Raw genomic sequence first — 27,985 nt, 5'->3', positions numbered from 1 at the left:
ACCCAGACAGAATGTGTAGAATTGCATGAAATTTGCTTTAAAACATATACATTTGTCTCTGCACACAAGAGGGCCTCAAATTTTTCGGTTGGAGACCGCACCATTGGCCATGCCCAAACACCCCCCCCCCACCCAACAATAACTGTCACCACTGCTGAAAAAAAGTGCTAGGGGAAACACTGATCATGAATACATACACCATATTTACATTCAACAATACAATGGCCATCAATTCACCCAGTGGATATAAGCACTCACCAGTCTGCCTGACAGCAAGACTTTCACTAGTTTCTGGCGGTTTCAATGCCACACATGGAGGTATTACCGGTGAGTGAGACACACAGAGACCCAGCCCCCTGGGAGACTGCCATGAGTGACCAACACCACACACAATTTACACTACAATGCAATCTGTGTGAGTTGAGGAGAGGGAGAGAGAGAGAAAGAGAGCACGAGAGAGAAACAGTGAGTGAGAGGAAGAAATGTAGAGGTAGGGTGAAGACAAAAACACACAACAACAACAAAACATCTCAAAGTCCAAAGCTGTGACTCAAAAGCAGTGTCAGGAGATTAGTGAGCGAAACACTACGAGAGTAGCACAGGTAGCCCAGTGTCAACTTAGTTCAGTGAGCCCAGCGGTGCATGTGGCTCTGTGTTCGCCACTCTGTTGGGAGGGAGGTAGCTACCTTCGGAGGACATGCGTCTATTGGGCATAGTGGAGACGAGAGCTGGAGTGCCGTGAGCGGAGGGGTGAGACGAGGGCCGGGAAGCCCGCAAGGGAGGTCTGGAGGGAGGCCGGGTGGGTGTGGCCACCCTGGTTGGGAGAGAGGAGGGCCCTGACTGGTAGCAAAAAGGAGGACGTAAGGAGGGAGATGGGCAGGGAGATGGCCACGAGGTGGTACCTAATAAGGACAATTGAGAAAGCAAAGAAAGAAAGAAGACAAAATATTAAATAATGACAAATAATAGGGAGAAGTGGTAAATAGGAGGGATGAGGTCTATGAGGAAAAGGAGGGTGATTCAAGGAAAGGCGGAGAATGGTTTAGGTAGAGATAGAAACAGCGTAGCAAAGAAGAAAGAACTCCTGATTTTCTGATGAAAACGGTATAAACTTAAATGGTCAAAGAAACTTAAGCAGGTGCAGAAAAAGAAGGTTCAGGAAGCGAAACTCAATTGACATTCAAATTGTTAATGTGGGACGACATGCATGTAAGTAATGAAGGTTTTTTTGACAAGAGGATGACCCTTGTCCCTGAAACGCGAGGCCAAACCCATATGGGCCAGTTTCGCAGACACAGATTAAACATAGGCCTGGACTAACAAGCACGTTCCATGGAGATATTCATTGTCAAAGGAAGGTTTCACATTTTTAAACAAATCACACTGCAGGATTAAATGAGGATTACAGTGTCAGCATAACCTGAATCCTACAGGTGAAAGTCTTAAATAAAATGTTGCATTTCGGGAAAAGGAAAGGATTTATATTCAAGAAAAACTGTTCTGAAGACTGGTAAGCATACCGGTGAACTGAAAACAAGGAACGCTGAAAACTAGCGATTGGGTAGATTCAAGAGTCTGAGATGGACGCATGCAGGGACAGCCAAAGCGATGTCCACACAACTGCCCTCTAACTATAAGATGCCTATAACAACCCACTCAGGGTGAGAATCTCAATTGCATTTCCTTGATTCTTCATGTTCTCTCTCCTCACCTCCTTCTCAAATCATATCAAATTGTATTGGTCACATACACATTAAGGCAGACGTTAATGCGAGTGTAGCGAAATGCTTGTGCTTCTAGTTCCGACAATGCAGTAATAACCAACGAGTAATTGCAGTAGATGGTATCGAGTACAGTATATACATATGAGATGAGTAATGTGGGGTATGTAAACAAAGTGGCATAGTTTAAAGTGGCTAGTGATACATGTATTACATAAAGATGCAGTAGATGATATAGAGTACAGTATATACATGTGAGATGAGTAATGTAGGGTATGTAAACATTATTAAGTAGCATTGTTTAAAGTGGCTAGTGATATATTTTTACATCAATTTCCATTATTAAAGTGGCTGGAGTTGAATCAGTGTGTTGGCAGCAGCCACACAATGTTAGTGGTGGCTGTTTAACAGTCTGATGGCCTTGAGATAGAAGCTCTTTTTCAGTCTCTCGGTCCCTGCTTTGATGCACCTGTACTGACCTCACCTTCTGGATGATAGCGGGGTGAACAGGCAGTGGCTCGGGTGGTTGTTGTCCTTGATGATCTTTCTGGCCTTTGTGACATCGGGTGGTGTAGGTGTCCTGTAGAGCAGGTAGTTTTCCCCCGGTGATGCGTTGTGCAGACCTCACTACCCTCTGGAGAGCCTTACGGTTGTGGGCGGAGCAGTTGCCGTACCAGGCGGTGATACAGCCCGACTGGATGCTCTTGATTGTGCATCTGTAAAAGTTTGGGAGTGCTTTTGGTGACAAGCCAAATTTGTTCAGCCTCCTGAGGTTGAAGAGGCACTGCTGCGCCTTCTTCACAAAGTTGTCTGTGTGGGTGGACCAATTCAGTTTGTCCGTGATGTGTACGCCGAGGAACTTAAAACTTACTACCCTCTTCACTACTGTCCCGTCGATGTGGATAGGGGGGGTGCTCCCTCTGCTGTTTTCTGAAGTCCACAATCATCTCCATTGTTTTGTTGATGTTGAGTGTGAGGTTATTTTCCTGACACCACAATCCGAGGGCCCTCAAGACATCCTGGTCCGCAACAGGGCTGGTTTTCTTTTTGTAATCCGTGATTGACTGTAGACCCTGCCACATACCTCTTGTGTCTGAGCCGTTGAATTGTGAGTCTACTTTGTCTCTATACTGACGCTTAGCTTGTTTGATTGCCTTGCGGAGGGAATAGCTACACTGTTTGTATTCGGTCATGTTTCCGGTCACCTTGCCCTGGTTAAAATCAGTGGTTCGCGCTTTCAGTTGAATGAGAAGGTCAGAGGTCCCTCCCCTCTGACCTCATCTAATGAGGAGGCGAGATGACAAGGAATCAAGGAAATGGCTCCCGAGTGGTGCAGCGGTCTAAGGCACTGCATCTCAGTGCAGGAGGTGTGCGTCACTGCAGTCCCTGGTTCGAATCCAGGCTGCATCACATCCGGCCATATTTGGGAGTCCCATAGGGCGGCGCAGAATTGGCCCAGCGTCATCCGTGTTTGGCCGTCATTATAAATAAGAATTTGTTCTTAACTGACTTTTCTAGTAAATGGTAAAAATACAAAAAATGCAATTGTGGTTCTCCCAGGTTGACCTGACACGCATACTTCCTCTAGCTTTGACAATAGTGCCATCTCATTCTCAGTCATTGTGGTATCATTATTGTTCTGTGCTCTAGGGTACAGGGGGTCCTTACCTCCGTTGACAACCCGCTGGTCGGCTCGCTGGTCGGGGCTGTAGTCATGGGGACCTGGCCGCGGAGATCCGCTGCTGCTCTGGACCAACTTGGGGGAGTTCTGACGACCCACTCCCCATGACATCCCCTCTCTGTTCCTCTGGCCCGGGGGAATGTACTTGTTTTCTCTATGAAGAGATCAGAGACCCAGGTGGACAAACTAATGCAATTGCCACAATGTCAAAGCATAGTTGTGAATTGGTGGAATCCTGCAATAAACCTACAAGCTCTCTTCTGAAATGTCCACAATGGAACAAGAGCTTGAAGACACTGCAGTATGCCAGTATGCTAACCCTTCATGACTAAAGGGACGAGTTACGAGTGACTGTCTGAACATGGCTGTAGAAACCCTTACAATCGGCATTTATCCTAGTGGTTAGAGTGTTGGGCCAGTAACTGAAATGTTGCTGGATTGAATCATCGAGCTGACAAGGTAAAAATCTGTTGTTCTGCCCAAGCAAGGTATTTAACCCACTGTTCCCGGGTGCCGAAGACGTGGATGTCAATTATGGCAGCCCCCCGCACCTCTCTGATTGAGAGGGGTTGGGTTAAATGCGGGAAGACACATTTCAGTTGAATGCATTCAGTTGTACAATTAACTAGGTTTCCCCCTTTCCCTAAAGTGTTGGTTCCATATTTCATGAGCTGAAATAAAATGTCCCAGAAATGTTCCATATCCACATTTCTCTCAAATTTGGTTCACAAATGTGTATACAATGCAGAGAATTGAATGTTCCTTTCTCTACCATAAACCGCCTACAACTTTGTTGGAGGATTTGGCAGTACGTCCAACCGGCCTCACAACCGCAGACGTGTATGGCGTTGTGTGGGCGAGCGGTTTACTGATGTCAACGTTGTGAATAAAGTGTCCTTATGGTGGCGATGGGATTATGGTATGGGCTACGGACAACACAATTGCATTTTATCGATGGCAATTTGAATGCACAGAGATAGAGTGACGAGACCCTGAGGCCCATTGCCCTGCCATTCATCCGCCGCCATTACCTCATGTTTGAGCATGACAATGCACGGCCCATCGCAAAGATCTGTAAACAATTCCTGGAAGCTGAAAATGTCCAGGTTCTGGCTTGCATACTTACATGTCACCGATTGAGCATGTTTTGGATGCTCTGCATCGACATGTACGACAGCGTGTTCCAGTTCCCGCCAATATCCAGCAACTTCACACAGCCATTGAAGAGGAGTGGGACAACATTCCACAATCAGCCTGATCAATTATGCAAAGGAATTTGTTGCGCTGCACGGACTGGTTTCTGATCCATACACCTACCTTTTTTTAAGGTATCTGTGACCAACATGCATTTCCACTCATGTGAAATCCATAGATTAGGGCTTAATTTATTTATTTCCTTATATCCTACTTGCACATCATCATCTGCTCATTTATCACTCCAGTGTTAATCTGCTAAATTGTAATTCTTCACTTCTATGGCCTATTTATTGCCTACCTCCTCATGCCTTTTGCAAACACTGTATATGGACTTTCTTTTTTTCCTACTGGGTCATTGACTTGTTTATTGTTTATTCCATGTGTAACTCCGTGTTGTCTGTGTCACACTGCTTTGCTTTAAATTGGCCAGGTCGCAGTTGTAAATGAGAACTTGTTCTCAACTAGCCTACCTGGTTAAATAAAGGTGAAATAAAATAAAAAATATGAACTGTAACTCAGTAAAATTGTTGTGTTTATATTTTTGTTCAGTATAACTATGTTGAACTCCCCTACCTCAGAGAGACCCACCTGTTGAGTGTGTGTGGCTCCCGCTCTCCACGCTCTCCCTTCTCTCCGCGCACCACAGCTGAGTACTTCTCCTCCTCGGTGCGCTCGTCGTTCTCCAGGGCCACGCGGGCCTTGTAGGTGGCGCTGGCCTCAATCTCCTGTGCCAGCTGGGCTGCCCGTGCCTCCCGCTTCAGGTACTCCTCTGAGTTATCCCGCTCCAGGGCAACACTGCATGGGGCAACACAGCACAGGGCAAACCATAGACACACACCCGTCCCCAAACACACAAACAAAGCTAGGTGGGTGCTTCACACTGGTAGTGGATGAGGCGAGTTCCACCTTGATACACTTGACTGTGCCTGTATGACGCATGAGTGGAATGAGAGAAGCAAGTGCTGCTTACGTGTAGCTAGACAGGCTGCTGTCGTAGGTCGACATGATGCCATACTGCTCTTCGTTGTACTTGAACATGTCATTCGGGTCCCATCCATTAGACTGGAGAGAGAAGAAAAAGAGAGCAGAGGTTTTTGGTCAGATGGCGTAAACTGATGGTGAGTAGGGAGTAACAGCGTTTTGCTACGGTGTGCAGTAATGAACACACCCCAGTACATGCAGAGCACTAAATGGAAAGCAATACCACATCTGTGTCCAGGGACTCCAGGCTGCCTGAGACAACGTGCTGCTGCTGCTCCCCTCCATCCCACGGCTCCAGGTCCTTCTCCTTGTGCTCCCCGTTGATTCTGCCGCTCACCGCCGTATCCGTGAAGTTGTCTACATGTTACATCACACATTCACATTTATATACAGTAGACAGACACGCATGCAAACAGAGGGGCCAAACAGCGGAGGGGAACCACATACACGCAAAGCGCAAGTGCACTCTCTGCTTTGGCAGTGACCATGTCAGGTTAGCCAGTCACAACCCAGAGGTAGCAAAATCAAAGGGTTGACATTAGGGAGAATGAGTACAGAAATCAATGAGGGTAAGCAACAACAAAAAGCATGCACTTAGATTGCAGTCATGTAGGATGAAATATTTGACTTATGGCCTGCCTGGAAATGGGATAAGGCAGAATTGAATGACTAAGCAAAATGAATGTTAGAATGCACAAGCCAGACTCTTATAATTGAGATCAGAAGAGAAAAGTGCCATATTTCAGCACAAATCTTTGCGTTGTACACTGGTGTAAATACTTTGATGTTTCAGTTGCATTTATTCATTAGATTCGTCCAAATCACGCTTTGTTTTTCTAAAATCACCCCTCTGGCTTTACTTCGAAGAATAAAGCTCTTTAGAGAATAACGAGACTCGGGTGGGGTACTGGTGGGTCCTCCATTGAAATACAGTCTGACTGAAACAAGTTCAATATGAGGATTGTCCATTAGCAGAGTTTGCATTTCCGCAACGCTTTAGAGATATGACAGCTTAGTCCCTTTCAAAATGATAATGTGTCAACAAACAAAAGTGCAAGAGCAGAAAACAGACATATTACCTGTGTCGGTAGAGACTACACCCATTTGAAGAGAGAGACATGGAAGAGAAGGTCAGTGGAGAGAAGACAGGTAGCCTAAACCTAGCCTACCCCTAGGGTTCCCAACCTTTTTCCTAAAGCACCACTGTATGTTGAGGTTTCCATTCCAACCACTTAGTTATGTTTCTTTCATTTTCAAACCAAATGGGTTACTGATAAGGTTACGGGTTAGCTGTTCAATATGGCACATGGCCATCACGTTTTGGAGATATTGTATGCATCTACAATGATTGGCAGACGTGTGCAAGCCTTAACATGTGGCATTTCCTGTTTGTCAGCTGGAAACGGTCGGCTAGAACAAGAACACTGATTCAAGATCATATCCCTAGACACTCAGGAATGCTTCAGAATTGGAAGTGGGGAAGCCCTGATCTAACCCATCTTTACTTCACACAGTGCCACGTCACTAGTTGATTTGATTACAATGCTAACTCCCAGAAAGAGTATCATAGTTCACTGTGAAGTGTATGGGCCCTGACAGGTTTAGAGGTGATTTATGGTGTAGTCAGAAAGTATTCAGACAATCCATTTTAGAAAAAGTAAAAAAGGTCCAATTATTTTCTTCCTCATCAATCTACACACAATAGCCCCATTATGACAAAGTGAAAACAGGATTTTAGAAATGTTGGTTAATTTATTAAAAATAAAACTGAAATATTCAGGCCCTTTGCTATGAGACTCAAAATTGAGCTTAGGCGCATGTTTTTTCCATTGATCATCCTTGAGATGTTTCTACAACTTGATTGGAGTCCACCTTTGGTAAATTCAATTGATTGGACATGATTTGTAAAGGGACACACCTGTCTATTTAAGGTCCCACACAGAGCAAAAAAAACAACAACAAAAAACAAGGCATGAGATTGAAGGAATTGTCCGTAGAGCTCAGAGACAGGATTGTGTCGAAGCAACATCATGCTGTGGGAATGTTTTTCAGAGGCAGGGACTGGGAGACTAGTCAGGATCAAGGGAAAGATGACCGGAGCAAAGTAGAGTGAGATGATCCTTGTTGAAAACCTACTCCAGAGAGCTCAGGACCTCAAACTGGGGCGAAGGTTCACCTTCCAACAGGACAACAACCCTAAGCACAATCTTTGTATTGGCCAACAAATAAAACATCTATTTGTGCATCCAGTCAACTTTAGGGACAGTGACAACCTGGAGTGTAAAGGTCTTGACAGTAGGCCTTACTTTTACTGGCAAAATTGAGGTCCACGTCTCTGAAGTGCACCACCACCACGTCAGAAGCCTTGAAGATGATGCTTTCCACAATGTCTTCCTGTCGCGGGCCCTCGCTGGGTTTAGGGATCTTCCTGTGGGCTGCATCGAGGACCAGGTCACACTGGGTGGACAAAGAGTGGTGAGAGCTAAATCACTTACGGTTGTAAACGCTTGCGTTCGCCTACTTCCTGGAGCAAATGCATGGTTATGTTTTACATTTTATTTTGGTTTTGTGTGCTTGACGTGAGATTATGACCACTGTCCGTAACTGAGCCATGCAATGCATTTATTCTGAATGAATTAATGACAATGCTGTTAAACTTGAACCTAATGTAGGCTAAAGCCCTATTCGCACGGGACTAATTACTATAGAACGTTGGTTATGTAATAATTACCCCAGCATATCAGTTTCTCCAGTGGATGATTCAGACAGGATTTGTTTTAACCAAACTACCCCTGTAATTCTTTCCCCCCCCCCTTCACAATTGACCATTTTGACAGAAGCCTGGAGGCTCTTCTAGGCGTGAAGATATTTCAAATATAGGCCTAATGACCTTCAGAAAGTCTAAATAATAATGTATATCAATAAGAACCATGAACTGTAACCTATACAGATATTACCTGATGTATTTGGCAATTAATTAATTAATTGGCACAATATCGTACCCTTCATCTTTTAAAAGAGAACTAGGAATAAAAGAGCACTAGGAATAAAAGAGCACTAGGAATGTTAATGACAAAACAGATAATTTATCTGTAGGCTATGTAGCAATTTGTTTTAAGCATCAATTTGTTCCCATGTTCTTACCCAAACTGGGTGCTGCACTTGTTAAACTCTAAATATCCCTCAAAACACAGGTATGACAATTCGCATAGGATACTGTACGTGTTATCAGAGAACTCTAGAGTTTGCTGAAAAACAGTAGGTTTAGGGCTGTGATAACCTTCCTGCCAAGTAAAAATTACTGACATGGCAGATTCGAACAGGACAAAAATGACAGTTGTGGTGATTTGTGCTTGTGCACATAATTACATTACTTGAGCTCCCCCAGTAAAACTTATCCCATCCGAATAGGGCTTAAGGTCCAGTTTTTTTTGTGTGTAAGCCTCCTTTTTTATTACCAAGAAAGATTGAATATGCTGGACCTCAGGTTATAGAACACTGCTCCAGCCACAACAATGAATTGACTTGACACCTAATAGGGAAAAGGAGGGAGCAGTATGTATTCCACTGTGGTGAATGTTGAAGAGTTGCCATTGTTTTATGTGATCCTCCTCCTTACCTCTGGGCCATATGTTTTGAACACTCCATCATAAACCAATCCATTTTTAACCTTCAGTTCGCATTTGGATCCCTGAAAATTAGAAAAACATTTTATTTTCATACACATGAGTTATACTGTTTTGTTTAACTCAACTATGACCTTTGCCATGACATTATGAATAACTCCATTGGCAGTCTGAACAACACATTTTAAAGACATACTTACTAGTCAAAGTTATGGAGCATGTTTTTAAACTTCCCGCTTTGGGCTGGATGTGCCAATGTGTAGTTCATACTAGGGCTGGGCAGTATACCATATACCGTATTGATGCACGGGCTGGATTGGGTTTTTACTTGACCTTGTATAACGGTATTTCAATGTTTGGTTTGTTAAATGTCTTATGCCACTCCGTCCTGTACAATAACGTCCATTTCCCTCTCTCCTTCCAAACACCAAGCCCCGCCGCATGTCACTCAAGGAGAGCTGTTTATTGCGCTACCACCAGAGATGGAAGAGAAAGCAAGACATCCCACTCGCTGTTTTTTTCTGGTTCAATGAAAGTAAATGAAGTAAGTAGACCTGCTGTTATAGCATTGGCGTCTATGGGAGACCCACCCCGTTAAGTAGACCGGAACTGACCTTTTGCTCTCAATGGTAAACAACCTGAGTGAATTATCTTCATTTGTCCACCATCTTTGCTACCACACCGAGTCACAACAACCACACACAGTGAGTCTGCATGGTCAATGAATGCAGTGAAGATGCAATGCTGCAGATGGTGACAATGCTGCTTTCCACTTTGCATCTTAATATAAATCCACAAGCATTCTGTAAGCACAATATTTGTTTGTTACTGTCTGTGAACAGCTAGTTTGTCTTTTCTTAGCGAATTGTCTAAAATAAATATTGTTAGCCACTAATGCTAATCGCTAGTTAGCTGGCTAGCTAGCTAAATGTACTTAGTCAGAGCAAAGGTAGCTAGCTAGCTAATACATCCCGATACCAGTACTGGTGTATGCCTAGATCAGTTTGTGAAACGGTACATTCTAAATCGAAGAGGAATAGGCAAAGCATTAATATTTTAGCAACAATATGAGACATTTAATGTAACATTAGTGTCCACTGGGAAACACTGACCAACACTTTGGTTCCTACCCTGTCACAATAGCCTCTCCTTGGCTTTTTCATTTTATGTCATGTCAAACACTATATTCAGTGTCCACTATATTCCAAATTTTGGTTAAAGTTTCATTGAACAGTATTTAACAATTAGAATGGAAAAAGCCTAATTAAAAACCCTTTGACTGTATTTGTTGCCACCAATGATTTATATATACAATTGTTTTATATATTTTACTAGGCAAGTCAGTTAAGAACAAATTCTTATTTTCAATGACGGCCTAGGAACAGTGTGTTAACTGCCTTTTCAGGGGCAGAACGACAGATTTGTACCTTGTCAGCTCGGGGATTTGAACTTGCAACCTTCCGGTTACTAGTCCAATGCTCTAACCACTAGGCTACCCTACTGAAGGGGGGTACTATTTTGAAGCCACCGCACCTCCATCTTGGCACACCCCCACCCTTGTAAAAAATATTTTGGAAGATATAGAAATGAATTTACTCATGTCCACTTGTTTTTTTCCCATGTCTATTACATTAGACACATTAAAGCATACTTTTAAATTACATTATGTGAGCAACAAACACATTTCTTTTAAAGTATATATTTTTTTAGAAGTTACTGTCACCACTACCACAAAGAAATACTTAGGGAAACATTTAATTTTGTCCATGAAATACTGTAGAATTCCATATTGTTTTTCTGAGGAGAGCCAATATGGCCAACCGGTGGCTTCAAAGCCTCATTGGCCAAAACATAGCATCAACAATCCTGGGTTTATATATACAGTGGGGCAAAAAAGTTTAGTCAGCCACCAATTGTACAAGTTCTCCCACTTAAAAAGATGAGGCCTGTTATTTTCATCATAGGTACACTTCAACTATGACAGACAAAATGGGAAAAAAAAATCCAGAAAATCACAATGTAGGATTTTTTATGAATTTATTTGAAAATTATGGTGGAAAATAAGTATTTGGTCACCTACAAACAAGCAGGATTTCTGGCCCTCACAGACCTGTAACTTCTTCTTTAAGAGGCTCCTCTGTCCTCCACTCGTTACCTGTATTAATGGCACCTGTTTGAACTAGTTATCAGTATAAAAGACACCTGTCCACAACCTCAAACAGTCACACTCCAAACTCCACTATGGCCAAGACCAAAGAGCTGTCAAAGGACACCAGAAACAAAATTGTAGACCTGCACCAGGCTGGGAAGACTGCATCTGCAATAGGTAAGCAGCTTGGTTTGAAGAAATCAACTGTGGCAGCAATTATTAGGAAATGGAAGACATACAAGACCACGGATCGATCTGGGGCTCCACGCAAGATCTCACCCCGTGGGGTCAAAATGATCACAAGAACGGTGAGCAAAAATCCCAGAACCACACGGGGGGAGCTAGTGAATGACCTGCAGAGAGCTGGGACCAAAGTAACAAAGCCTACCATCAGTAACACACTACGCCGCCAGGGACTCAAATCCTGCAGTGCCAGACGTGTCCCCCTGCTTAAGCCAGTACAGCCTGTCTGAAGTTTGCTAGAGAGCATTTGGATGATCCAGAAGAAGATTGGCAGAATGTCATATGGTCAGATGAAACCAAAATATAACTTTTTGGTAAAAACTCAACTCGTTGTGTTTGGAGGACAAAGAATGCTGAGTTGCATCCAAAGAAGACCATACCTACTGTGAAGCATGGGGGTGGAAATATCATGCTTCAGGGCTGTTTTTCTGCAAAGGGACCAGGACGACTGATCCGTGTAAAGGAAAGAATGAATGGGCCATGTATCGTGAGATTTTGAGTGAAATCCTCCTTCCATCAGCAAGGGCACTGAAGATGAAACATGGCTGGGTCTTTCAGCATGGCAATGATCCCAAACACACTGCCCGGGCAACGAAGGAGTGGCTTCGTAAGAAGCATTTCAAGGTCCTGGAGTGGCCTAGCCAGTCTCCAGATCTCAAACCCATAGAAAATCTTTGGAGGGAGTTGAAAGTCTGTGTTGCCCAGCAACAGCCCCAAAACATCACTGCTCTAGAGGAGATCTGCATGGAGGAATGGGCCAAAATACCAGCAACAGTGTGTGAAAACTTTGAAGACTTACAGAAAACATTTGACCTCTGTCATTGCCAACAAAGGGTATATAACAAAGTATTGAGATAAATAAGTATTTGGTCAATAACAAAAGTTTCCCACCATAATTTGCAAATAAATTCATAAAAAATCCTACAATGTGATTTTCTGGATTTTTTTTTCTAATTTTGTCTGTCATAGTTGAAGTGCTGTTGTTCTGGGATTGATTTGTACTTTTCGCACCAAAGTAAGAAAAGTACAAATCAATCCCAGAACAACAGCAAAGGACCTTGTGAAGATGCTGGAAGAAACGGGTACTAAAGTATCTATAGCCAAAGTAAAACAAGTCCTATGTCGACATAACTTGAAAGGCCGCTCAGCAAGGAAGAAGCAACTGCTCCAAAACCGCCATAAAAAAAGCCAGACTACGGTTTGCAACTGCACATGGGGACAAAGATTGTACTTTTTGTAGAAATGTCCTCTGGTCTGATGAAATAAAAATACAACTGTTTGGCCATAATGACCATTGTTATGTTTGGAGGGAAAAGGGGGAGGCTTGCAAGCCGAAGGACACCATCCCAACAGTGAAGCACGGGGTGGCAGCATCATGTTGTGTGGGTGCTTTGCTGCAGAAGGGACTGGTGCATTTCACAAAACAGATGGCATTATGATATAGGAAAAATGTGGATATATTGAAGCAGCATCTCAAGACATCAGGAAGATAAAGCTTGGTCACAAATGGGTCTTCCAAATGGACAATGACCCCAAGCATACTTCCAAAGTTGTGGCAAAATGGCTTAAGGACAACAAAGTCAAGGTACTAGAGTGGCCATCACAAAGCCCTGACCTCAATCCTATAGAACATTTGTGGGAAGAATTGAAAAAGCGTGTGCGAGCAAGGAGGCCTTACAAACCTGACTCAGTTACACCAGCACTGTCAGGAGGAATGGGCCAAAATTCACCCAACTTATTCTGGGAAGCTTGTGGAAGGCTAACCGAAACATTTGACCCAAGTTAAACCATTTAAAGGCAATGCTACCAAATACTAATTGAGTGTATGCAAACTTCTGACCCACTGGGAATGTGATGAAAGATAAAAAAGCTGAAATCACTGAAATGTCAGAATAATAGTACATTCTGAAAATAAAGTGGTGATCCTAACTGACCTAAGACAGGGGGTTTTACTAGGATTAATTGTCAGGAATTGTGAAACTGAGTTAATGTGTTTGGCTAAGGTGTATGTAAACTTCCGACTTCAACTGTATGTGATGTAGTACGCAATTTTCGAGGACCCTTTTGTTTCATGAGCGTTACTTTCAGAACTACTGACTAAAAACTATACAAAAGTACCAGAGAATCATTTTAAAACAATGAGTAATCACACATGGCGTAATTATCGCAAGTGCAGATTTGGTGGACAAACATGTGACTATTTCTTGCTTGATATGCAATACAATGCATGTGACCCCTTCAGTGACTCGACAGCTCTTGTAGCGTTCTGTCATCAGGATTCCAGCAACCATTAACTAAAACTATGTCCAGTATTTCCCCTGCGCTGAGGAGTGGGGACAACTTCCATATATAGCTTGCTCTGCCTCCTCTGTCTATGGAAATGTGTCCTCAGTTTGGTTTTGCCAGCCTTGATCATGTATAAAGTGATGGGGGGTAGCTAAGAATAAGAAGAACAGGAGGGTACATACCACTACTGATGTCAAGACATGGACCATCCTCATGTTTGCATATACACCGTTGAAGACAACCTGAAAGACATTTTTTTTTTTTTTATCATAGAATTCAAACCTGAGAGTCCAAAACAAAATAACTCCAAAGAAAACATCTGCACTCATTGTGGACAAAGCCTGTGACAAACCGAGCAACCGAGTACGTACCACTGTGCTGTTATTTTTTCTCTCATTAGGAAAGAAACCAATAGTAAATAAGATACCGTTCAATTTCACAATCTAGGCTCTCCCCCAACTTCACCTGCCCAATACAAATAAATGGGATTGAAAAATGTAATAAATTATTAAACTTAACTTACTGCTGCCGAAGTACCTTTGGTACTATGCCGTCCCCTGAATAAAGAAAAACATAATGGTCAATATAATTTGTCATTAGGGCAAGTTTTACTAGAAATATGGCCTGCTCACTAGGTGTGCAGTGGTTACTTCACTTTAGAACAAACACACAATCATTTCCTTTTGGATTAGGAAATATGTGACTTGAATTACATTCATACTAGACCCCCGCATATGATGAGAGCTTCATTGTATATTATATGCATGGGTCTGGACTCCAAAGTGAAACATGACCAAAAACACAAGCATCGCTGGGACGTACTGTAGTCCTGCCAATAGTTCAGTCAAAATAGACTGAAATGCTGCTGAAATCAAGCCCATCGGGTTAACGGTAGTTCTTACAAATGTCATCTTTCAAGGGCACAATTGTACATAAGCAGCAGCGACAACGCCAAGGTTGAAAGCCCGTCGTCAGACTCTAAATTATCTTTGACCCAAAACCCCCATCTCACACGCACGCACCCACTTATATTACAACTTCAGAATGATTGCAACACTATTGCTGTGATTGTGGCTTCACAACAAAAAAGGTAGCAAGCTATTGAAGGCAATTTTTTTCCTGCAATTGTCGGTGCCAAAGCCTCCATCTTGCAACAAGATGTAAAAGAAAAACATTGCTTAGAAAGGTGGTGGTATCCAGACATAGCCTTGCTACATAATTGGTAACGGGACTTGTGATTCTCCATACCCGTTAGAGCACGTGTCAAACTCATTTCACAGAGGCCGAGTGTCCACTGCTTTTTGCTCCAACCTTGTACTTGATGAATTAAGGTCACTAATTCGTAAAGGAACTCCCCTCACCTGGTTGTCAAGGTCTTAAAAACAAAAACCCACAGACAGTAAGCCCTCCGTGGGACAAGATTGACACCCGTGTTAGAGGTTCACTAATGAAAAGCCTCGCAACTGTTTTCCAACTGTTATTGGCGATACTTTCTTTGTTCCCGATTCGGTGACCAGTTGCAGTTGGTTTTACAAAATCCAGTGAAAACTCAGCAAGATATTAAATCCACATTTTGCACAGAGTGAAGTTCCCTCACCATTTTAGCTGCCAGACAACTTGCATTTCCCAACATATTTGCAGGAACTAGTCATTTCCAGATGATGTGGACACATCAAAGACGATACAGCAGGGTTCCCCAACTGGCGGGCCACATTTTATTAGGCCCCTCAAGTTTTCTATTGGACATAAGAGTGTAAAAACACCAGCAAATCAACTCGAAGTGATAAGAATTTTGGAAATCTGTTCCAACGTATTCCCATGCATAATAGAGACATATGTGCTTGTATACAAATGTAAGCAAGGTTTGAAATGATTGTTTTTTGTTTGGGAATTTTTACGTTCAATTTGCAGTCTACATATTATTTGTAATCATGTTCCGGACCCCCTGACTATCCTCTCCAGGAAAAATAAGATTATTATTTATTTTTTTAAATCGGCCAGCGGCTGAATCTAGTTGATGATCCCTGCAGTACAGTATGAAGACATCACGAAACTGCTTCTTCAATAGAAGCGATGTCATGGCAACGTTAGCAAGCATGGCGCATAGGCAAAAACACATCAACGGGTCTTGCGGTCATTTCGTGCTGAGCTGCGCATGTGCAGGCCATCAAATGAAAGGCACTCTTTCAATATAAATGAGTTTGACAAAAAAATGAAAACATGCGTTTGTCACTTTCACAAGGTCGTTGTATTGACAGGTTCAGTTACTTAAGACATTTACTCGAATCTAGGTTTTGCCTATTGAATTAGAGAAAATATGAACTAGAGACTAATTTTTACTTCTCCCATTTACTTTCCAAACCCGTCTGGTCTGTTGAGTGCGCTTCTCGTGACATGTCCCTGAAAGTATTGCGATGTTGCGCCAAAGATGGTGGATAAATGAAGACAGTTCACTCAGGCCAATAACCATTGAAAAAAAATGGTCAGTTACTGTCTGCTTAACGGTTTTTTTTTTTTGGTTTTTTTTATTTCAAATCAATACATAAAGCACATGAGGGAACACAAGCATACATAGACTACAAACAATAGACAATCAAGCTAGGGGGTACAATATCACATTACAATTACACAAGGACCTTAAGGGACATGCATATACTTACAATTCTAACAGCTTTTTTGTTAGTAGAGCATTTAACTGTATTAAAATACAGTTCAATTTATTTTTGTAGGGTACGAAAATGTGGTTTTCTGTTTGTAAATTTACATTTGTGTATATGAAATTTGGCCAAAAGAATAATGAAATTAATTACATAAAAATTATTCCGCTTATTTCTATTGTATGTAAAGAATCCAAACAGTACATCTCTCCACAATAGTGTAAAATCTTCATAAATGTGTTCAATTATAAACCTACTGATGTCTTGCCACAGTTTTCTTACATGCATACAATGCCAAAAAAGATGCACAACTGTTTCTGGGTGGTCATTACAAAAGGAGCAATTTGAGTTGATGTTTTCCTTAAACTTCTTCATATAGTGGTTGGCAGGATAATATTTATGAATAACTTTAAAGGAAACTTCCTTAATTTTGTTAACAAGTAGGTATGTGTGTGGCAACATCCAAACTTTTTTCAAACAGATATTCTCAATAAATCCATTCCAATAAGGCATGACATAAGGTCATACAACATCCTGCTGAAACAAGGTTCGTATAGCTCTGTTGTTGAATGGACCAAAAGAGAAACAAATCTTTCCTACTGATGAGTAAACAGGGTCAACAGAAGGTAGGCTCTGAGGGTCAGGTCTTGACAGGTTCCTGAATAACATAGCAACACCTGAGGGAATGGCATCTAAAACAATTGCAAAATCTTTAGGTGTTACAGGGACCTTGTAAAGTGATAAAAATTCTTTATAACTGAGTAAAAGACCCTCTGCATTTACCAGTTGGCTCACCAATAGGATATTATTTCGGAACCAATATTCTAAAAACAGAGAGGTATTTTTATACAATATATCCCGATTATTCCATATATAATATCTGTGTGGAGAAAAATTGTGTTTATAAATTAAGGACCATGACAAGAAAACCTGCCGATGAAAAGCAGAAAGTTTCACTGGAACTTTGTCAATATTATAATTGCAAAACAACATGAAGTTAAGGCCACCAAAAGTAGAGAAGACATGATGAGGAATACAATTCCAGATAGAAGTGGGTCTTCTTAGAAATTGTTTTATCCAATTGATCTTAAAAGTATTATTTAAAGTAGTAAAATCCAGAAAATTCAGTCCTCCATTCTCATAAGTGTTCATTACAACAGTTTTCCTAATGTAATGGGTATGGTTTCTCCAAAGAAAGTTGAAAAGCATCTGGTCTATCTCCTTGCTTATTTTACGGTCAAGATATAAAGATAGCGCACCATATGTTAGTCTAGAGATACCTTCAGCCTTGGTTATTAGGACTCTACCTTTTAAAGATAGGTCCCTCTGTAGCCATTGATTTAGTTTCTTCTGTGTTTTTTTAATAAGAGGGTTAAAATTTAGTAAGCCTCTAGACTTCTGATCCTTTGTAATGGTTATGCCTAAATATGTAAGTTCTTCTTTTACTGGAATACCATAATATGAAGGTGTCGCACAATCTTTGACAGCCATGAGTTTACATTTCTTAATGTTAAGATATAGACCAGACGCTTTGGAAAAGGATTGTATCACATTGATCGATATGGGAATTTGGTTAGCGTCTTTCAGAAAAAGTGTAGTATCGTCAGCCAGCTGGCTTATAATAATTTCTTTACCAGCTATGGAGATACCTTGTACAGGACTATTATTTAAAGAATTTGCAAGAAGTTGGGTGATTAATAAAAACAGGTACGGAGAGATAGGGCAACCTTGCCTAATTCCTCTCTTTAACTCAAATCTAGGTGAGGTGCCATATTTCAATTTGATAGAGCTGTTACCATTTGCATAGAGTGTTAATAGCCTTACAGAAAAAATCCACAAAGCCAAGTCTCTCAAGGGAGTGGAAGAGAAACTGATGCTCTACTGTGTCAAATGCTTTATAAAAATCTAAAAAATAATATGAAGCTATCCTCAGTTATTAGGTCTGAGTAGTCAAGTATGTCTAATACTAGTCTGAAATTGTTAGAAATATGTCTGTTCCTCATGAAGCCAGACTGTGTTTCATCAATGATTGCATCCAGGAATTATTTAATTATTTTTGCAAGTAGTAAGGCTATTATCCTATAGTCATTATTAAGAAGACAAATTGGATGCCAGTTATCGATGAGCAGCACTTATTTTTTAGGCTTAGGTATCAGTGTTATTAACCCCTGACTCATTGTAGGAGGGAGAACATTGTTTTTAATACTCTCTAAAAAGACTTCAAATAGGAAGGGAGCTACTTGTTCAGAAAATAATTTGTAAAATTCTGATGTAATTCCATCAACACCTGGTGATTTATTGTTCTTTAGATGTTTGATAGACTATAATCTCTTCAACTTTGATGGATTCACCACACTGTTTAGATTCTATATCACTGAGAGAGTGAACATTAAAAAACATATCTGTGGAATCCTGACAATACGTAGAGCTATACAATTTTCTGTAAAAATTGTTACACTATTTAGTGATTAATTTTTGGTCATCTGTAATAACACCATCAATGTTTAACTTATGGATAGTGTTATTTTGTGAAATTTCTCAAGTCTAAAGAAATAGGATGAATTCTGTTCTCCCCCAATCCATTTTTTCCTAGATCTAATAAAGGCTCCTTCTGCTTTTAATTTATATATATTATCCCGTTTATTTTGTAACTCAATTGGTTTCATCTTCTCCTCCCCCGAGAGGTCGGCTGGGGACCTCTGAGAAAGGAAAGTTATCTTAATGATCACCTTTTCCTCCTCAGCTCTTCTGGTCTTAGCAAGATTACTACCATATTTTCTAAGGTATTTGGACACCTCAAATTTAAAGAGCTCCCAGTTCTTGCAATAAGATTTTTCTTCACAAGCCTTTTCCCAAAAGTGTGAGAGTAGATCTTTAACCTCAAATGTAACTATATCATTATTTAATAATGAGCTATTTAGCTTCCAGTAGGATGCTCTACCAAGGTTCGTATCAGGGGTAAATATTTTGATATCAATGTAAGCCTTAGCCTTATGGTCTGTGAGGGGAGTAGTACAAATATTTGTAGTAACACACTCACTATCAATACATTTGGATATAAGCCAAAAATCTATTCTGGATTGTCTGGAGCCTGTTTTGTTACTCCGAGTGAATGATCTTTCGGCCGGAAACCTCTCTCTCCAGATCAAAATTTTCCATAAAAAGTATTAAACCCAAATTCTGATTGGTTGGCCTACCTGGGGGCCATCTATCAGTTGAATTATCTATTGTAATGTTAAAGTCCCCTCCTATCAGTAATAACGAATTGGGAAATTTAGATAACCAATGAAGTATATGTTTCTCTATAGATTCAAGCAACTCATCATTCTCATGTTTGGTGTTGTACCCGTAGAAGTTACAGTAATGAGTGTAATGTAACGTAACTGATCACAAGACAAATAAAGTGACCAAAGGGGTCACATTCCGAGTGTAGAATATTACCACCAAAGGTATTTTTCATTGTAGTGACACCAGCAGAGCGTTCAGATCCATGGGAAAGCCAAATATCATTGCCCCACTGTGACCTCCAGAAGTTGGCATCAGCCAAAATTGAGTGAGACTCTTGAAAAAAGCAAAAATCTGTTCGAAATTGTTTAGCAAATAAAAATAAGGCCTTGCGCTTCACACTGTTTCGTAACCCCCTAGCATTAAGAGATAATATAGACAAAGACAAAACAGCAAAGATGATATAAAAGTACAAACTGTAGTAGGATGAGTCAAAGACGCAGGAGCAGTGAACGTAAACGATAAGGAACCGAGATCTGCACCATTTAAGTCAATTTAAAGTGAAAATAGCTTATTCCATAACCTTTGAAATTCAACTCAACTGGAAATTATGTTCAAGACCAAACCATGGGTTCTTGTAGTAAGAGAGACTAAAAACCCTCTTTAGTGTAATCAGGAACTATTCTGAGAAATAAAACAAATAATAATTTAAATAAAAGGGTACCTACTATTTTAAGTACATATGAAAACTGATCATAAAATAATTGAATAACAAAATGTTTTACATATAAACGTTCCTAAGACCTTTTTTGGAAATAAGTATTAATAACTAAATAGAACAATAACCGTGTAAAGCCAGAGCAGACCTGTATGCCATTTAAAACAGTATCTTGGTTACTGTATACATAAAACATAAATTCAGCTTTCAATCTTCTTCGTAATTTTGTAAACAAAATAGGTCTTCTGGTCATACAAGAACAAACTAATGAAATGAAATTCCTGAGTATTCCTGTAAAATAGTCACCTGATGCTTGTTAGGTAAACCACATAAGGAAAATGAGAATACCATGGCTGAAACCATCAACCTGTTCCTTCTGGTGATATTTTAGGGAGGAATATGGATTTCTGAACCGTTGATGAAACCTCGTCCTCCGACGAAGTAAGCAGCCTTCCCCTCACTTCGTGCTATCTTGATCGTTGGCCACAACTTGTTCCTTCTTCCGGGCTGAGATGCTCGTCGGAACGCATACCATGGCTCTGAAGGAAGGCGTTCTTCCTAGCAGCTTTCCAGACAGCATCCCTGTAGAATCTGGTAGTGAATAGGATGATGATACCCCTGGGTCTTGAATCGTTTTGCTGTTGCTTCTTGCCGAGGCAATGTACAACGTCGATGGTATCACCAACTTTGTTCTTTTCTGCAGGCAAAACTTCTTGGCAGATACGGATAGCCTCTCCTCGCACATCTTCATTCTCCACCTCTGGCAAGCCATAGAGTCTCAGGTTCCATTTTCTTGTGTATTGTTCCAGATCAGTGAGACGTCTATGGTAGACATTGTTATTCTTTTCCACCCTTTCCACATTTTTTTCAACTTTTGCCACTCTCGTTTTCACATCATTAATTTCACCACATGCAAACTCCACAGTCTTTTTCAAGCCTTCGATAACCATGGTGTTCGCGCTTACCATTTTCTCAATGGCGTCACACCTGGAGTTGACGAGTAAGGAGAGGGTAGCCATGATGTCAGAGTTCATGTTGGGTTTTTTGGAGGGTGGAGGTTTGCACGGAGTAACCGGTGAAGAGGAGAATTCGTCATCTTCAGCATTCGAAAGCATGCTATTATCCATAGGCGAAGCGTAGTTATGGCAGTTGTCTATAAGCACGTTTCTCTCTTGTTGATTAGCAATAGAACGGCTAACTTCTTCCTTTCTTTTTTTGTCACGACTTTGCTTGGGCATGCTGAAATAAATGATCCAATTATCATTCCAGTCACAGGAAAAGTCTTATATCTTGAACAAATAAAAATAATAATGACTAAACTTTTTTTTTCACAATCTTTCTGAAGTTTGGTACGGAGCTCGGTAAAAAAAGCGTCTGTTCAAGCAGCCATCTTGGCACACTCCGGCTGTCTGCTTAACGTTGGCTATTCCATAGATGGGTTAGGTGACGTCATAAATTATGCGCAAGCTTCAATGGGGCATTAGTCCATGAGTTGATGTTATTCTGGATGGCCAGATAACTACCAACATTGACAAACTGCCACGTGGAAAATTGTTAAGTGACTCATTTCAGCTAGATTCATCTTGTTTTTGACTGATTTCATGTCAATGCTAATATGGCTAAAATCACTAGCTAACAATGTATGAGAGACGTTCTCATTGTGAAAATGTATTTATGTTTTCAATAAACATTGGAGAAATATAGTTTACATGTTGGCAACCATCTAAGCCAGCCCAGTCTGTTTTGCCCCATAGTTTAGCAGGCTTCGGTTTTGTTAAACAACCAACCAACCCTTCAGTAGACACCAACGTGATAGCAGTTAGATCTGGCCTACTTATAAACTGAAACACATTTATATAAGTATTTAGACCCTTAGTACTTTGTTGAAGCACCTTTGGCAGCAGTTGCAACCTTGAGTCTTCTTAGGTATGACGCTACAAGCATGGTACACCTGTATTTGGGGAGTTTCTCCTATTCACCTCTGCAGATCCTCTCAAACTCTATCAGGTTGGATGTGGAGCGTTGCTGCACAGCTATTTTCAGGTCTCTCCAGCGATGTTCGATCAGGTTTAAGTCCAGGCTCTGGCTGGGCTAATCAAGGGCATTCAGAGACTTATCCTGAAGCCACACCTGCTTGTTTTGACTGAGTGCTTAGGGTCATTGTCCCTGTTGGAAGGTGAACCTTCGCCCAAGTCTGAAGTTCTGAGCGCTCTGGAGCAGGTTTTCATCAAGGATCTCTCTGTACTTTAATCCATTCATCTTTCCCTTGATCCTGACTAGTCTCCCCGTCCCTGCCGCTGAAAAACATCCCCCAGCATGATGTTGCCACCACCATGGTTCACCGTAGGAACGGTGCCAGGTTTCCTCCAGACGTGACACTTGGTTTCATCAGACCAGAGAATCTTGTTTCTCATGGTCTGAGTCTTTAAGTGACTTTTGGCAAACTCCAAGCAGGCTGTCATGTGCCTTTTACTGAGGAGTGGCTTATGTCTGGCCACTCTACCATAAAGGCCTGATTTGGTGGTGCTGCAGAGATGGTTGTCTTTCTGGAAGGTTCTCTCATCTCCACTGAGGAACTTTGTCAGTGACCATCGGGTTCTTGGTCACCTCCCTGACCAAGGCCCTTCTCCCCCGACTGCTCAGTTTGGCCAGGAGGCCAGCTCTAGAAAGTCTTGGTGGTTCCAACTTCTTCCATTTAAGAATGATGGAGGCCACTGTGTTCTTGGGGACCTTCAATGCTGCAGACATTGTTTGGTACCCTTCCCCAGATCTGTGCCTTGACACAATCCTGTCTCAGAGCTCTACGGACAATTATTTGGCCTCATGGGTTGGTCTTTACTCTGTCAACTGTGGGACCTTATATAGACAATTGAATTTACCACAGGTGGACTCCAATCAAGCTGTAGAAACATCTCAAGGATGATCAATGGAAACAGGATGCACCTGAGCTGAATTTCGATTCTCATAGCAAAGGGTCTGAACCTTATTTAAGTATCTGTTTAAATGTTTTTATAAATTTGCCAACATTTCTAAAAACCTGTTTTCACTTTGTCATTATGGGGTATTGTGTGTAGATTGCTGACAATTTTTTATCTTATCCATTTTAGAATAAGGCTGTAACCTAACAAAATGTTGAAAAAGTCAAGGGGTCTGAATACTTTACAAAGGCACTGTAGATGACAGCACGTTACACAGTGCAAACAAAACATATCTACCCACATGCAAGAAGCATATCTCACTCTGTACAAAACATGGATTTCATATCTTTGTGTTTTTGTTGAACCAAGGACATTTCGAAGATACTTTTTTTGCCAAATCGAGAACAAAGGCGGCATCACCAAGAACAGATTAGTTTTAAAATCTATGGCAGCGTATGTATAGGGCTTTCTTGTAACACCCAGTATGAAAACACATACTGAACAAAAATATAAACCCAATATGCAACAATTTTACTGAGTTAAAATAAGGTATTCAGTCAATTTAAATTAAAACAATTATGCCCTAATCTATGGATTTCACATGATTGGGCAAGGGCCCAACCACTTGGGTGCCAGGCAAGGCCAATCGGAATGAGTTTTTCCCCCAAAAAAGGGCTTTATTACAGACAGAAATAGTCCTGTTCCATCAGCTGACCAGGTGGTCTCAAACAATCCCACAAGTGAAGAAGCCAGATGTGGAGGTCTTAAGATGGCGTGGTTACACGTGGTCTTTAGTTGTGAGGCAGGTTGGACATACTGCCAAATTCTCTAAAACAATGTTGGAGACAGCTTATGGTAGAGAAATGAACATTTAATCCGCCAACAGCTCTGGTGGACAAACTTGAGACATCTGTGGCATTGTGGCCTTTTATTGTGTATAATGCCAGGTGGATGGATTATCTTGGCAAAGGTGATATGTCACTAATAAGGATGTAAACTAATTTGTGCGCACAATTTTAGAAAATATTTTGTGCAGATGTAACATTTCTGGGACCCTTTATTTCAGCTCATGACACCAACACTACATGTGCATTTTATATTTTTGTTCTGTATAATTATCACATTGCTGATTGTTGCAAAACGTTTTGCAACAAACCATTTACTCAAAACGGAAACTCAGAGTTTCTATTGGACAAAATCAGGTAGGTCCCTCCCAGTTTCGTTTGCTCCTTTTATTTATGGTTCTGAAATGGTAAACAGTTTCCGTAATGAATTACACCCCTGGCTTACAAATTTGTAGCTTGAAATAGCCGACTTATCCAATAATACCATTTGATGCTGATACAATGGCATGAATTAATGGTAGTCTGCTAACGTAGCCTAAATCTAGTGAAGAAGTTAGTTATGTAGTATATACGTTTGATTAGTTGCTGTATATACAACGTCTTGTCACAGGGTTATTCTGTGAAGCATTTGACACAGGACACAAACCAGCAACCACTGCTAGTTTACTAAATGTTCTCAATACTCGTTCGCTACTAACAAACAGATGGAGCTACCAAAATAACTAAGTACCGCAATACTGCTGGATTGTGTGTCAGCATGATTCGTAGGCCTAATTTGCTAGCTGGCTGGCTAAAAACTTGACCACCACCAACGACGTAGTAAGCAGTCAGGCCCCACTGAAATGTGCATTCACATAACACACGTTGACGTTTATCGCGGAAATGTCAGCTCCTGTAACTACGAGCATAATTAGCTTATGTTCATTTTCAAACGTTGGCATTATATTTGCTAACTAAAATGTCGACAATAAATCACCGACCTGCCCAAATTCTGTCGTCCGGCCCCAGCGGCAGCACCACCGCCGAGTTTGCGATTACCACCGGCCTGCTTCATTGACATTATCCCATAAACGACAACGTTTGCGGTGTGTTCCTAATATCTCAAAAACACTATACACTGTAACCAAATTATGAAAAGAATGTTAGCGAGCTAGATAGCGGTCATTAAAAAAAGCTAACGTCAACTTGCTAGTTTAGCTACTCGCGCATGTGATTCAAAACCTTAGAGGACCTTGCTAGCTATTAGCTTATTTAGCAAACAGCAGGCTAGCTAACGTATGTGTAATGCCTATTAAAATAGAACAGTTAGCTATCCTCTTTAAAAATAAATGACTTGAACCTCCGGTCAATTTATTTTTCGATTTGCTCAAACGGGATTTTCAGCTATCTCCGATTCTCTCTTCGTTGCTAACAGCGAAAGGAGCAGGTATAACGTACGCCGGCTTCTTCTTCTTTGAGGTTTGTTGGCAGACTCCGCTCAGCGTATTGTCGCCACCTACTGTACGGGGTTGTAAAACATCCCCAAAAACAAAAGATGTGATACACCTACTTTCCAGGCACAACCTGTTAAATCAAACACAACCTACGCCATTTGCTTGCGCATGTCATGATTAACTCTGATCATGCCCTCGAAGCAGGTGTTTGTTGGATATATTGTTACAGGGCAAACCGTGACAATATATCCAACAAACACTGGCTTCAAGGGCATTATCACTTTTATGCAACGGGTTACCAACATATTCAAATGATGATCGACATATTTTCATTAAACGTTATTTTTCTCAATTTATTCGCACTAGTTCATCTTTCCACAATATATAGTCCCGACACAAATCTAGGGGCGTAGGCCGTCATTGTAAATAAGAATTTGTTCTTAACTGGCTTGCCTAGTTAAAAAAAATGAAGGTTTGGTAAATAAAAAGAGACGCGACGCAGTCGTTCGTTATTTTTGTTCTGTATCTATAGACGCGACCCAGTCGTTCGTTCTAACTGTTCCGTTGCCATACTGACTGACTGGCAACGTTCTTATCCCTTGCTTGCTAACTAGCCAACTACGGCTAATTTACAATCATGTCAAAAAGTGCAGCCAGAATAACAGCAAAGTAGGCGCATTTGATTTTTTTAAGCTGTTTTCGAGTTAAGATTTATTTGGAAACATCCATAACAATGAGTTTATGATGTGCGACTTTGCCTGGCAGAAAAAAATGTGCTCTCTTGTCAGGACACAGTTCAGACAAAAGAAAGACAATCCATGGCCTTCATTTGAGCTGATTTTAATAAATTAAACCATACATTCGCGTTGTTATCCACCAACAGCTGACGTAGCTATGGCTACTTATTGTGTCACATGTATCTGTACATTCCCCTGGATTGTGCATTGGTTGAAATATCTGCTACTACTTCTGCTGCCTTGCTTCAGCCTTTTGGGTGTTGTGCCGAAAATCTCCCCTTGACAGAAGGGGTTCTGTCAAGGGGAGATTTTCGGCACAACACCCAAAAGGCTGAAGCAAGGCAGCAGAAGTAGTATCTAATTTCCTTAATTTTGTGGCTATTCAAATACTTTGTGTGGCACACATCAGAGTCAAATACTTTATAAAGAACAAACTTCAGGATAGGGAACCGATATTTATAATTAATGTATGTGTGTTATATTAAACATAGAGGAGGGAGTAGGGCGGCACTTTGCCGGGGACGGCACCTGGGTGACCCCGGGTGCGGGAGAGCGCTGAAGAGGTGGGGTTCGCCCAGGGCGCCAGGCAAGCTAGAACCGCCACATACACTTGAAACAAATAGAAAACGAAAACTGCAGACAAAAATGCTTTCTGCTACTAAGATCAGTGAAATGTAGGCTAATCTGACAACGGGGTGAAGAGCAGAAATCTCAACTAGCAAGCAAGTCGCAGCAATGAAGAACGGGGGGATTCTTTGAGATGGTGCTGCAGTGTTCCCTGTTTTCGGCCAGGATGTTGCTTCAGCGTTTTCTGTCTGTCAGTGACGGACGCCTGTAGATATAGAGCGAACCTTCGTACCGATGCCCACTCACTGACATAATTAAATCAGGTTTTTATTTTATTAACTTGTCACATGCGCTGAATACAACAAGTGTAGACCTTACCTTGGAATGCTTACTTACAAGCCCTTAACCAACGGCGCAGTTCAATAAAGAGTTAAGAAAATAAAATAATAATAACGAGGCTATATACTGACAGGCTATACGAGTGTTGTGTTGTGTTGTTGTTGAGTGTGGTGTTGTGCCGAAAATCTACCCCTGACAGAATCAACACCGGTACCGAGTCAATGTGCGGGGGTAGAGCCATTGACCAGTTTCTGGACTGTGTGGTCCTGATGCTGTGATTTGTATATGTAATTGTTCACAGCCTATCAATGCCAAAAGAAACGGTGCAGAGGTAGCCTTAAAATAACATAAGATATATGCATGTTACGTACCGGACAGACGGCTAGCCAGCTATTCTCAAAATATTGGATTACCAATTTGAGCGGTGAAGTCTCAGTTTGCAGCACATTTATATAGACTGAACAAAAATATAAATGCATCACGTAAAGTATTGGTTTCTTTGGCTGAGGCAAGTAGCCTAGTGGTTAGACTGTTGGACTAGTAACTGAAAGATTGGAAGATCAAATCCCTGAGCCGACAAGGTAAAAATATGTTGTTCTATTCCTGAACAAGACAGTCAACTCACTGTTCCTAAACTGTAATTGAAAATAAGAATTTGTTCA

At 41.2% G+C, this 27,985-nt stretch overlaps 1 protein-coding gene across 50 annotated transcripts in view; it reads right to left on the bottom strand.

Annotated features, from left to right (window-relative positions):
• Positions 1-25,749, bottom strand: part of LOC110535687 (ataxin-2) — a 37,935-nt gene extending 12,186 nt beyond the window's left edge. For 23 of the 50 annotated variants that reach the window (XR_016484476.1, XR_016484477.1, XM_090190106.1 and 20 more), the window contains exons 1-11: positions 25,228-25,749; positions 14,408-14,441; positions 14,067-14,126; positions 9,200-9,271; positions 7,887-8,037; positions 6,660-6,674; positions 5,804-5,937; positions 5,570-5,661; positions 5,188-5,394; positions 3,390-3,556; positions 687-902 (exon numbers count right to left, since the gene is read on the bottom strand). Coding sequence is in view for 48 of the 50 variants with exons in the window: in XM_090190106.1 (XP_090046232.1) it covers positions 687-902; positions 3,390-3,556; positions 5,188-5,394; positions 5,570-5,661; positions 5,804-5,937; positions 6,660-6,674; positions 7,887-8,037; positions 9,200-9,271; positions 14,067-14,126; positions 14,408-14,441; positions 25,228-25,307 (1,228 nt within the window). In the remaining 2 variants the exon portion in view is untranslated. Of the gene's footprint in view, positions 1-686; positions 903-3,389; positions 3,557-5,187; positions 5,395-5,569; positions 5,662-5,803; positions 5,938-6,659; positions 6,675-7,886; positions 8,038-9,199; positions 9,272-14,066; positions 14,127-14,407; positions 14,442-15,481; positions 15,622-25,227 lie in introns of those variants that run through there. The other 27 variants (XM_090190134.1, XM_090190136.1, XM_090190144.1 and 24 more) reach the window with 6 other exon arrangements.
• Between the last annotated feature and the right edge of the window lie 2,236 nt (positions 25,750-27,985).

This window comes from Oncorhynchus mykiss, chromosome 11, assembly GCF_057628025.1.
Source record: "Oncorhynchus mykiss isolate SJ-2025 chromosome 11, ASM5762802v1, whole genome shotgun sequence".
NCBI lineage: Eukaryota > Metazoa > Chordata > Actinopteri > Salmoniformes > Salmonidae > Oncorhynchus > Oncorhynchus mykiss.
Note: the sequence above shows the minus strand (reverse complement) of the source record. Positions and strands in the feature narration are given on the sequence as shown.